Source organism: Trifolium pratense, linkage group LG1 (genome assembly GCF_020283565.1).
Source record: "Trifolium pratense cultivar HEN17-A07 linkage group LG1, ARS_RC_1.1, whole genome shotgun sequence".
In the NCBI taxonomy this organism is placed as follows: Eukaryota; Viridiplantae; Streptophyta; class Magnoliopsida; order Fabales; family Fabaceae; genus Trifolium; species Trifolium pratense.
The window spans coordinates 17,336,362-17,350,661 of record NC_060059.1 but is presented as its reverse complement, the minus strand read 5'-3'; the positions used below and the strand labels follow the sequence as shown (position 1 = coordinate 17,350,661).

The following is a 14,300-nucleotide window of genomic DNA, read 5'->3' as shown; positions in this document are numbered from 1 at the left end:
ATTAAACACATTCAATATTAGTAAAAAAAATATATAGTGTCAGTTTAATTTGCAATTTTTTTTGAAAGATGATAAAAAAAAGTTATTTTATTTATTAAAAAGTACGAAAAAATTCATACTTTAAAATAAAAATATAAAATAATCATAATCACATAAGTAGCAAAATTAGTGAATGAGCACATTATGTGCGTAAGTACCAAATTTATTTATTTTTGAAAGGAAAGACAATTGCATTAAAACACAATAACAGGATTACACTGGTAAAAGGCCTCATAACAGTCTGGGACATGCCCCATCCATGTTCTTGATCCTACATGTTTTGCAATACCCACCAACGTATGGGCTTCTACATTGTTTTGTCTGCTAATATAACACACAGTAGCTAAAGTAAAAGTGCTCATTAATTCAATACAATAAACAATAATAGGCTCTAAACTAGCATTTGTTCTCTTTCCTAGAATACACTCTGCAACAACTAGAGCATCAGTCTGAATTTGCACTCTTTGCACACCTTGATTAGGACATGTCTTAATAGGTACAATTTTACTGCATAAAATTTCAATATGAGCACATTATGTGCAAAAGTATCAAAATAAGCACATTATGTGCATGAAGTACCAAATTACAAACATTTCCTAATAAGCACAATTTTAGTCCATAAAGTACCAAAATAAGCACATTGTGTGCATAAACTATCAAAATGGGTACATTATGTGCTTCAGCATCAGTTAAACTATTAATAAGTTACATTTGTTAATAGGTATAAACCAACTTTTACTATCAATAAGTGCTCTTCACCATCTATTTGATCACCATCTCATTTGGAACCTTATAAGGTTCAGCTTCAGCATCAGCATCATCATCAATCACAAGAGGAACATTTGATGAGGAACCACTACCTTTGAGATTTTTAACATTGCAATTCTTAAGGCTTCCACTAGTTCTTCTTTGAAGTCCCAAATGTTTGAGCAATGGTTTTTTGGGTTTTGTAACAGAAGTTGCATTGACTTTATTTGTTCCAGCATCTACACATGCATTACCATCATTCCTCTGTAAAATTAAATGATTGTAAGTTAAATACAACTAATAAAATTTAAATCTCAAGTAATACAATTTGAAGTAAAACTAATAAGATTTGAGCCTAAGTCATTTGCATCTTTGTTTCCACTAGACCAAAAGCTAATGGAAAATACTCATCATTTGCATCTCTGCCAACTGCTATGAGCAACTGACCACCATACTTAGTTTTGAGGAAGCAGCCATCCACACCAATAAAGGGTCTGCATCCCTCAATAAAACCCTTCTTACATCCATCAAAAGAGAAGTAAAAAGATCCAAACCTAGGAACAAGTGTACCAGTTGGCCTCTCAACATTTATTCAAGCTTGGCTCTGCTGCATACCTCCACAGAAGTGAGTATTGTTTTGCTGCATCTCCTTCAACTACCTCCTTTGCACGACCAAAAGATACCTGAAGTGAATGAGTCCTTCTCTTGTCATGCATAATCTCGGTCACCTTTACATCCTTGCTTAGATGTTGCTGACTTATTGTTTATTACATAAGGACATACATGAGTGTATCCCTTGGAAACTCTTTATTTGGTAAGTGTATTGGCCACCAACTTTACTACAAAATACCAAATAGTCACAATTTTTACTTGTACACACCACTCTTACTCTCGGTGAATCATTTTTAGGCATCTTTATCTCTTTATTATTCAACACATTCCAATCTCTATTAACATCTTTGAACTCTTCAAGTGAGGTAAACTCCATCGTTTTCTTAAATTCATAGTCTTTGCCCATCGGCTCCTTTCTAAATTTTGGGTATTTTGTACCACCACCCCCCTCAGGAGGATCAGAATTATCCAAATCCTCACTTTGGTAATCAGAGCAGCAAATCCTTCTCCAACAGCACTTGACTCACCCATGTCACCTTTCCTTTTCACTAGTAATTTTTTCTTACTTCTAGTTGTATTAGCGACAATAAAAGGTAATTCAGTAATGTCAAAACCATCATCTACACAGTCAGCCCTATCTTCTTCACTATCATCAAAACAAACTCCATTCACAGATTTGACTACCATCAGAATCTTCACCACTCGAGGGACCTAACTCAATAAATGCAGGGCAACCAACCAACATTCTGCAATATGTCTTTAACATTGTACTCCACCCATATATGAGCTGCTTCCATCTTATTCATAGCATATAAACCCAATTCAATAACATGTTGATCCAACACCATTGCCTTATACCCAGAATCTACACCATCCATCATTCTCCACATACGATAAGAATGAATATTCATCATATTCAATTTTTTTTAGGTATCCATTTTGTTACCGATTTTTAGGTAAAATCATAAGGGTGGAAATGGAAGGAAAAATGATAAGCCATAAGCTATAAGCTCATAAATTACTTTAAAGAGTGTTTGAAAAATAAGCTATAAGTTACTAAAATAAACTTATAAGCTATAAGACATAAGCTACAAGTCAGTTTCTGGATCTTGCCAAACAAACCCTAAATAAAATTATATTTATTTGTTTAAATTTTAAATCATAAAAGAAATAACATAATTACATTGAATTTTTTTTTCCTATTCATCTTGCCAAGTCATCATTTACGGTGCCACATCGATAAAATAAGAGGGGACTAAAAAAATGTTGACTTTTAAAATAGAGGAACCAAAAAGCTGAGTTTTAAAATAGGGGACCAAAAATTTAAAAATATTAAAAGAGGGTGACTAAAAGTGCATTTAAACCTTGTTATAATTCTCAATGAAAAATGTGATCTATAGGTTGAAAATCATGTGTTTCTTTTGAGATGCAAATTTGAGTTTTGAAAGTATATGTTTCATTAAATAGATAGATAAATGGTTCCCGAGAAGAGAGACTAAGAGTTAAATATGAGTTTATGCAAACTTGAATACTCTCTTGATTAAGAATTTAATTTTGAACTTAATGTATAATTGAGAAAATCTTACTTTTAATTTAGAAATTTAAATTTTGCAAATTTTAAATAAAAAATGATGAAAACACAAATAATATACCATAAAGTTTAATCATTTTTTTTTAATATTAAACAAATAATAGACAATTTATCTTCTCCATTTTCATATGTTAAATATTCCCGCCGGTTTTAAATATAAGCAAAAGTCAAAATGTATTTGGCTCAAATTTAGACTAAATATGTTTTGACTTTTGCTTATATTTAAGACCATAAGGTGCATGACATTTGACTAGACAAAAAAAAAAGACTTTTGAAGTCATACATATTATTCACCAAAAATACCACCAACCAATTACATGCATGACACCACCACCAACCAATTATGAAGTTTAAATTAAAAGGAAATTAAAATTTTAATATTATTAAATCATACACAATTCTCTCATTCTCATGTATTAAATACGACTTTTAGACTCGTGCATATTAATCACTAAAAACATACGCAACCAAAAATTATATGCATAACATCATAATATATTAGAATTCGTTCTTCAATTTTTTCATGTAATACTACATGTATAATTTCTTTGACCTCTTTTTTTGTTTTTCATATTTTCTTTAGAATTTTTCTCTTTTATTTTCTTTCATCTTTTTTTCATACATTCGTAAAAATAAAAGACAATTGTGCAAACTTACGAAGTACATTGATTTCACAGTATATATATATATATATATATATATATATATATATATATATATATATATATATATATATATATATATATATATATATATATATATATATATATCCTCAAACCATTTACAATACTATTAAAAGAAATATTATATAAATTATTAAAAAAAAATTGGTGTCTATTATAAAAAATATATTTGGTACCTCTTTAAATATGAGGTTTGGACATTCGTCCATCTCTAACTGTGCTCAAGGTCACCATTGTTTACGAGTATTTACTATATTAAGTTTATTTTATCTTCATGCATCCGTTAAGCTATTTGTTTTGTGCCTATGATGAAATTTATCTACAAATGTGACTATTGTACGTGTGGAATCGGAATCCAGGACCCTGATACATAGTTAGGGTTTTTTTAGCGCAAGAGAAAGAAAATATCAACCGAGAAAGAAAAAATCGGCGAAAGAGAGAAACAGAAATTTATGAGCAGTAATGGAATTAGGGATTTTTTTTAATTGAAAATTGTAAGTGTCGCGGCAGAGGGAGGGTATGTTATATATATATATATATATATATATATATATATATATATATATATATATAAGGGGTGTTGGTTGATCTTTTGCCTGTTTTTCCTAAGAACTATGTAACTTCTGAGATTTGAGACTTGGTCTGTCTATCCCTTCGGGTTGATAGTTAAACGCTATTTGCGTTTGCTCAGAAGACTGAAGATTGGTTGAGAAAATTTTATTAGTAGTTTCATCAGACAGATTTACTAGCTTGTCAGTCATAACAACTTTTGTGTTATTATGGACGACTCTGAAGATTATGATAATAATCTAAATAATTCAATAAAAAATGAGGATTCAATAGAATATCCAAAGAATTTGGAAAAATTAAACAGATGGACTATTCCTTCTGTCCCTTCTAAACAAATTTATAAATTTGGAACTTTTGATTTATTATCTCGTTATGCTGTTAAAACAGTCGAACGAACAATTCAAGTTTCTGGTAATACCAAGACTATAAAATTATTAAGTAAAGCAGATTTACTTCCTTTTAAAGGATATAATTTTATCCATATTGGATTAATCCAAATAGCCTTTAAACCTTTAACTATGCTAGGACTAAATTCTAGTATAATGGCTTATGTTAGAGATGGTAGGTGTAAAGATTTTAAACCTTCTCTAGCTGCTTTAATAGAAACCAGTCTGTGTCATGGACCAGTATATTTTGAGGTTTCACCTAATTTAAGTCTATCTTTAACTGATAAGCACCTAAGTGATGCTATGCAATTAACAGTCCATACCAATGGGTATAATTATAAAACTGGTAGTGAAATAATGGCAATATGCTATAGGGTTTATTACAGAGTTTTAAATACTCTTAATCCCAAAGCGAAACAAATTTCGTTTTCTGGATCCACAACGTTAGTCCAAACAAATTTGTTAACCTCTAATATTGCTCAAAATAGGTTAATAAAATGGGATGAAATAAATTTTCCTGAAACTTGGACACTACCTCAAGAGGTTGATCCTGATCCTATAATAAATACGGACACAGACCAGATTTCCCAAACTACTGAAGGAGATATTGAAATAAGATTTACTCCTCAGAGGATTATAAAAATCCCTAGAACTATGTCATCTAGATATTCTACTAGTGAATTCCACACTGCCCCTTTAGAGCTCTCTAGAGCCTCTACTTCTCAAATAAGAGAAGATATTGAATCCGTTGAAAATATTCGCATAAGTGAAAATAAAATTCCTCAAGGAATATATCAAAAAAATATTTCTCAGAGTAGGGAATCTCCTACCCAATCTGAAATGAGTTTCCATTTATGATGGATCTTTCCCCAGGAAGTAGTTGGAGGCAACTCATAAATGATGAGTTCAACCAAGAAAGATATAAAGATTTCAGGAATTGGTATTTCAAAAAATTCAAAGATTTTGAATTAAAAGAATTTAGAGATAATTATTATGATTATTTATCTCAAATACAAAGCTATGTTCCTTTTGTAAAATGGTTTATAAAACATTTTCATAACAAAGTCAAAACCGAAATTATGGTGTTACAAAATAAAAATTGGAATATCCATAATGGAGGAATTATAGTTTCTCCTTTCCCTCCTGAACAAACTATAAGTCTAGGGAAAAATGTTGAAGCTACAGCTTATCTGAATCTTCAGAATCAGAAGGCTGAGAATGATTATATTACTCTCAAAGAATTAAATGCGATAATTAAATCCCAGAATTACACTAATTCTTTCCTTATTTGTTTAGGTGACCAATTTATGTCCCTAGAAAAGGACATTACTGATTTAAAATTACTTTTTGAAGAACAATTAACTAAGCAAAATTTAATTTTAAGACAATTAGAAAAGAATAAAAGTGATATGGAGTCTTCAGAAATTATTATTAATAAAGATGTCCCTATCATTCAACCACCTATAGCGGTAGAAGGATTTAAATTAAAATCTAATAATAATGAATTCATTCATGTTTTAGAAGAAAAGCTTAAGCAGATGCGCTTAAATGTTTTATCTCAAAAAGGTATGTCTGATACCTCTGATATAGAAGATATTGATCAATTAACAGAAATATTTGCTAATGAAGAGATTAATGATCAGGTTGCACAAATAAATCCTATTTATGCTCCTAAGCCAGTAGAAAAATACTACTATAAGAGGCCATCGCCTCAAGATTTACTCTTTGAAGAAACTGAACCCTTTCAGAATTCTTATTCTGGAAAGGCCATTTATGAATGGAATATTGATGGCTTAAATGATAAGCAAATTATTGATATGATACATAGGATAATCATGTATTCCTCTGTGTGTAAACAACAAGGGAATTCTGATAGTTCTATAGCTTCGTTTATAACGACTGGTTTTATTGGCCAATTAAGAGGTTGGTGGGATCATTACCTCACTGATGCTCAGAAGAAAGAAATTCTTTCTCATAAAAAACTTATTAAAACTGAAACATCAAGTAGTAGTACTACTATCACTACTACCGGAGAGGAAGATGCAGTTTATACACTATGTCTTTCGATTCTACAACATTTTGTAGGAACTAATGTACCCATTGCCGAGAAATTGCAAACATTATTGCAAAATCTTAGATGCCCATCTTTAACTCACTTTAGATGGTATAAAGATACTTTTCTATCTAGAGTTTTTCAATTAAATAATCCCAATTCTATGCATTGGAAATCAAAATTTGTAGATGGTTTGCCTCATCTTTTTGCTGAAAGGATAAGACAAACTCTTAGAAACAATAATGATGGAATAAATATTAATTATTCTGATTTAACTTATGGCCAAATTATTAGTACATGTATTAATGAGGGCTTATCTTTATGTAACTAGTATCCGGACCCGTGCCAAGCACGGGTAAAAAATATATTTATAAAAGAGTTAAAAGAAATTTTTCATCTCTATAAATATTTTAAATTTTATTTTTAGTCCCTGTATTCTTTTTAGCATATTTTAGTCCTTTAAATATTTTTTGTCACAATATTTGATTCTTGTTTTTAAGTCAACTCATATGCACTCTTTATATTTCTAAAAGAGTTTTTTTATTCATGTTTAGAATCTCTCCTATCGGAATTTTGAATTTTTTTCACAGTCATATTTATTAAATATATAGAAATCTATCTTGCAAAATTTTAATTGTTTTTAACATGAGATGAGTTAAATATCAATTTTTAAGTTTGTGACGCTTAATTCGTCAAAAAAAAAAATTGGCATTTAAAAATCCATCTTTAGTTAAAAAATTTATCGAAATTCTCCTATTGAAGTTTAGAATTTTTAACAAAAGATGAGTTGACTTAAAAGTAGAGACTAAAAGTCATTACGAAAAATAAGACAGATGAATTGACTTAAAAGCAGAGACTAAAAGTTATTACGAAAAATATTTGAGAACCAAAATTTGTTAAAAAAAATTATAAAGAGTAAAAACGAAATTTGAGATATTTATAAAAATAAAAAATTTATTTAACTCTTTATAAAATTTGCAATTTTTTAATATAAATTATAAAAGATGTCTTTATAGTCGTAAAAAGTCAATAATGAAAAATTGTAGATAAATAGTCAAATTTTCATGTTTTTATTTATGACCACTAAGTAAATTTTCATAAACGATCATTTTAACGTTCGTCAAGTGGAATCATTTTGTCCACATAAGGTGGAGGATATGAGAATTTCAAGTTTAACACATGCTAGAGTTATTCGCATCATGTGGCAAAGAAGCGAGAACTTAAAAACTTAATTAGTTGAGTCTAAAATTAATCCTTTACCTCTTGTCAAAAAAAATATAATCAATTTTTGGCTATATTGCACTTTTGGCCCAAGTTTTGCAAAGTTGCAATTTTGGCCCTCTATGTTTCAAAATAGCACTTGTGGCCCCCTATATTTACCCCATTTTGCAAAAGGTCAATTTTGACAAAGTCAATGCTGATGTGATAAGTCACTTAAGTGACTCAGCTGCCACATCATCTTTATTTTTTTTTAAAAAAAAAAAAAAAAAGCAAAGGAACTATAGTAGAGTAGAACGACCGTAAAAACTGTGCACATAAACTTGATCTTTTAAGACCTGTGACATTGAAAATGGTCCTTCGCTATTAAACAAAATCATTTTGATGTCACTGTAAATTTTGAAGGGAAAAAAAAGAAGGTTGAAGCTGTAAATTTTTGCAATTAAATAAAAGTTAATCAGAGACTTTGCTCATAATTTCTTAGGGTGTGTGTGGTTGTGATAAGAAAATGAGAAGAGAGAAATAGGTGAGAGAGAGAGAGTGTGAGAAGAGAGAAATAGATGAGAAATATAGTAGATTTGATGTGTTGATTGGTTTAACAGAAAAAAAGAAAAGAAATAGAAGAGAGAGAAGTATGTTTAATTTTTTAAAAGACCAAAATATCCTTGCATTTTTATTGAGTTTATGTGTAATGCAGGATTTAGATTGTTGTAAATGAAGTTAAACTCTTCTTTGTAAAAATGTCACGGTATAAGCAATGAAAGGGCATTATAAATAATATCATGGGTAAAAATGCATTTGTAAATTAGATGGAAGGGCATTATCCCGAAATGCCACGAGTAAAAATGCGTTTGTAAATTTATTGACTTATCAACAATATATTTTATTTTAAGCTGAAAAATTAAAATTGTAATTGTTAATAGAAGATAATTAATGACAACTACATGAATATTTACAATCTTATATAATTTAATAAAGATTAACTAACCAAATAGAAAAGAATAAAGGAGTCTGGGAAATTATATCGCCCTTTCTCCTCTTTGGTGGTCTTCTCTAAATAAATAAAAAATAATACGGAAAATAATCCTAACCTAATAAAAAATAAATCAATTTTCTCCTCAATTGCAATTATATTGGTCTTAATTGAGTCATTTCACATTCTTTCTACATGTCAGCAAATGAAATATAACAGATGATTAAATCCAATATAAAACATCATATTGACAAAATCATAATAAAAATAAAAAAATCGGGAGTAAATCCTGATAAAAAAATATACATCATATATTTGCAAGAAAAATAAGATATGAGAACAAAAAATAAAAAATAAAAACTAAGAACAGAAAGACATCAAATAATCACATTAATTATTTTCCCTGATTTATGGATGAAATATCTTAAAATTAAAAGTGTAAATAAATACCAACAAATAAATTTGTACAATAGTAGTCATTTTCTAAATTTGTAATTTTGAATTATAAACAAAATCGTATAAAACTTCTCAACTTTTAAAAATAAATTAAAAGAGGATATCACACATTTTTTTTAACAGCAGTGCTATACAGCACGACAGATTTGTTCGTCTATGTTGCACGACCGTTACTTAATTTGCCTCAAGCCTTTGTTACTTAATTAAGTCCATCTAATGGCACTTTTTGATTAATTAAAATAAGAGTTTAATTGATATGTACCGACGGTGTAAAATAATTTTACACCATCGTCCAATAAACAACCACTATTTTGCCATGTCATATATCAAGAAAGTGGGGTGACGTGGCGGAAAACACGGTTGATATTGATTGACAGTGTAAAATTATTTTACACCGTCAGTGCATATCAATTAAATCCTTAAAATCCTTAAAATGTTAAATTATATTTTTGTACTTAGTTAATTACAAAAACATTTTACTATTAAACCGTTAGGTTTGGTCTCATAGTGAGAAATTTAAGTATTATTCCACCAATTTTTCTTATAAAAAAGTAAATATATTTTTAGATTTATAGGATATTTGATGTGTGACCATGATATAGGTACGAAATTTTTATCGTTGTTAACGGTGACTAATCTCCATTCCATTTCTAGTTCATAGATTATATTTAAATATTCTATGAACCTAAAAAATTATTTCTCTTGTGATAAGTAATGAATTGTTCATAAATGTTAAACAACCCGAATTTAAGTTTTAAAAAAAAAATTGTGTCGAACTCAAACACCAAATTTCGAGTTGAACTAATTTTTATCAAAAATATAATACTCTATAAATCATATATAGTGCTAGATATTAAATTGGTCCTAGGATAACCATCTCTTGGCCAAAAAAACAAAATAGAAAAAAAATATAAAAGAAACTTAAAGAAATGTATAACCACCGCTTGGAATAATAAGTCGTGCGGTTTAGACGACAATTTGTGTCGTACACTAAAGCATTTTCCTTTTTTTAATAAACATGTTTACAATCATTTTTTTTATCCTATTACAATTGCAATGACTAATAATAATTCTTATTTTAAATTGTTTTAATAGTAAGAATAATTCTTATTTTATCGGTTATGTATATTCATCAATCATTAATTCCTTAGTCCTTAATGGCATATATTTCTCATATGTACAGCTTTTTTTTTATGTCATTCTTTAATTACATAATTACATAATTGATTACCATTTATACGATTTTGGCCAAAAATAAAAGTATTAATTGAACAGTTTATGTGAATTTTTTTTTTCCGCATAAAATTGGGGAATTTCTTATTGCTATATTTAGACAACTTTTTTCTTGTCATAAAAAGATTCAAATAAATTTTTAAGTCATTTTATTATTTGTATTTATATCAGTTTAATGTTATAGAAAAACTTTTCCTTATTAAAAACACGTTATTGGTCTAACAAATGGAATGACTTTTATTTCACAAATCAATAAATCAATGATGCGTTTTAAAAAAAAAGGCAAGAATCATGAATGTAATTAATGTGATAATTGGGATTATCATATTTACATATGATGTGTGGTCAACAATTTTATTAATTTGGTTTAATGAAATAAAATACGCAAATGGGCTGGACCGGACAATTGGTTGTTCAAAAAATTATACAAATGGACTGCATTGGACAGTTTTTTCTACATGTACCATTTTCATTTTTTATCATCACTTTGGACAGATTTTTTTTTGTCATTAATTTTAATAACCACATTAAATTTCAAATGTATGAGGAATGAGAATAAGGGTCTGTTTGGTAAAAATAAGCTATAAGCTAGCTGATAGCTGATAAGCTAGCTGATAGCTGAAAAACTAGCTTATAGCTGATAGCTGAAAAGCTAGCTTATTGAAATTAAAGTGTTTGGTAAAATTAGCTTTTAAAGTGGTTATTAAATATAAAATTACATAATTGATAGTGGGTAGTTTATTTTTTAGAGTGGGTAGTTATTAAATTAAAGGGTAAAAATGGAATAAAGTGTAAAAAGCTATAAGCTATAAGCTCAAATGCTAGTTGAAATAGCATCTGAAAAAAAGCTATAAGCTAGTACAAAAAGCTTGTTACCAAACACCTCTAATTTTTTGAAACAAGCTTATAAGCTCATATAATAAGCTATAAGCTAGCTTATTTGTGTTACCAAACAGAGCCTAAATGAGAAGATGAGAGAGAAAGGAAAATAAATCTGGTTTTATCATATTTATAGATTTATAGATTATAGATATAAATAGATTTCATTGAAGGCAAAATCAAAGGAAATGTGTTGGTTGTTGTAATCAGGCCAAATAATATAGGGGAGAAAAAATGAAATCGGTTTATATATGATTGCTTATAGAGAATTATATAAATTAGAAATTACTTAAAGTTTCTACATTTCTTTTTACTTAAGCTTTAATAATAAAAGAATAATAATTTATATATATATATATATATATATATATATATATATAGATTGAATCAAAAGAATAAAGAATGAGAGATGAAAAAATACGTATAAAAAGAATTAAAAAAAAATAGAGAGTTCCAAATTTTTATTTTATAACAATAGAGAGGTTCAGTAAACATGTAAGATAAATATAATATTTCATCTTCTCAACAACATAGAGGTCCATTAATATAGATGTCTACTACATGTAATTATTTCATCTTCTTAACATGTAAGATATAGATGTCTAGAAATACCAATATAAAATAAAAATTACAGATCTTGACCAAATAAATAAATAAAAACCATAGATCAATCACATATATAGATTGTATAACATTCTTATCTTTTTACTGGATCATGAATCTGCAATAAACAATGAAAACAATTGTAATCAAAATTAGAAACCATGTATTATGGTTATACACGTTGCAAACACTCGAATCATGATATTCAATTATGATAGAAATGTATAAAAAATTATACCAAAAAAAATGTCATACAAATAAGTCACACAAAAGAGGTGAAGAGAAAAAGAAAATACCTATGATTGTTGTAGCTGGAAAAAAAAATAGGTTAAACAAAAGTATAAGAAGATTAAAATTGATGTGAGGAAAATTTGATGAGAAAGTGAATAAAAAAAAATAAAGACAAAAAAAGAGTGATATTACTATACCTGAAATACCTATCACATAAATAAAATGGTGATATCTACATATTGTTGGTAAATATAAATCAATATCATATCATAATATATATATGAATCGAGTATATATATGTTTAGTCTTTCATAGCATGATTAATTATAACTGTAGGAAAAATAGAAGAATAAACAATTGCACAAAATAATAGTACCTCAATAATATGAATGTTGCATATATTTTGTTCCATGAATCTCAACTTTATCTCCACAAATCAATCTCCATGGGAATCCCTGTAAATCAAAACATGTATATTTACATCAAATTAGCAATAAGAACCATAACACAAAATTCTACCAATGCAAAACCACAAAAAAAGTAAATATAAGAATCAACAAAAACACAACGTATGATATAAGAATTTTTCTTCTATTGCCAAGAAAAATGTATTTTTACCATAATTAGAAATAAATGTATTATTGAAATTATATCACATTTATTGCTCCGTGAAAATTAAGGAAATATTTTTTAAATTCAAAGTGTGAGAAAATGAGCATTAAAACTCATAATTGTATTAAATGTCAAATGAACCACAGAGAAGAATGCATGATTTTCATAGGAGAGAGAAAGAGAAATATGTCTGACTTATTACATATTATAGATGACATAAAGCTTAAAAACCAACTTAAAAAACAGAAATTAACTGAAAAACACCAAATAGGTGAATTTTGCGAACAATTCGCTTTTGATCTTGAAAAACCCCCTGAGAGCAAGAAGAGGGGTAAAATAGAAAGATTCAAACCTTATAAAGGTAGAAGAAAAAATCCCACAGATACTTACAAGTATTCCTACAAGAAAAAACGTAGAAAAAATTATTCCAAGCCAAAATATAAGGATTATAATCCTAACTTTAGTAGAAAAAGAAAAGCTAAAAAGCTTGACATAACTTGCCACAAATGTGGAAAGGTCGGTCATTATGCCAATCAATGTAGGACTAAAAAAGCCCTAAATGAAATTGAGGATGAAGAACTTAGAAATCAGCTAGAAAAGGTTCTTCTTATTAATTCTAATTCTGAATCTGAAGCTGAGTCCTCTAACAATGAGGATAGCTATAGCTCTTCTTCAGACACATCTGACAGTAATGACTGTCAATGTAATGAACTAAGTTATTGGAAATCCATAGTAGAAATGAATGGTCTAAATGTTTTGACCAATGAACAGGATGAAGCTTTAAAAGCTTTAGAATCCATATCAGATGATAATCTAAGAAGAAAGTTAATAGAAACTTTAATAAGAGATAACTCTAGAGAAAAAACCCCCCTAGTTACAGAAGCCCCTTATCAGCTTAGCGAAGTCTTATCTAGGTTTCGTCAATCTAATAAACGAGAAACTCCTGTTTCTATAAATGATTTAAAAAGAGAAATAAATCTTTTAAAATCTGAAATTTCTTATATTAAGAAAAACAATGATGTTCTAGCTAAAAGAATTAGTTTATTAGAAAATTCTAATAAAATAGAAAATATTGTTTCTAGTGATGACAGTCCATCATGTAGCAATAGCTATCTCAGTCTTCTTGAAAGAGTTACATCGCAAAAATGGTTTGTTAAAATAACTCTTGTTATTAATAAAAGTTTTATTCTTGAAAATGAGGTTGCCCTAGTGGATAGTGGTGCAGACCTTAATTGTATTCAAGAAGGAATAATTCCGACAAAGTATTTTGTGAAAACTACTCAATCTTTAACTCAGGCAGGAGGAGATAAACTCCAAGTTAATTATAAATTATCTAATACCTATATTTGTAACAAAAATATTTGTTTACCAACCCATTTTATATTAGTTAAAAATTTAACTCACAGGATTATAT

At 28.3% G+C, this 14,300-nt stretch overlaps 1 protein-coding gene across 2 annotated transcripts in view; it reads right to left on the bottom strand.

The window, feature by feature from the left end:
• Window positions 1–409: 409 nt before the first annotated feature.
• The window catches only part of LOC123902382, a 30,979-nt gene continuing 17,088 nt past the window's right edge, over window positions 410–14,300 (bottom strand). For both annotated transcript variants that reach the window (XM_045952090.1, XM_045952091.1), the window contains one exon: window positions 410–1,050. In XM_045952090.1, the coding sequence (XP_045808046.1) occupies window positions 802–1,050 (249 nt within the window). In that variant the 3' untranslated portion in view covers window positions 410–801. The remainder of the gene's footprint in view (window positions 1,051–14,300) is intronic.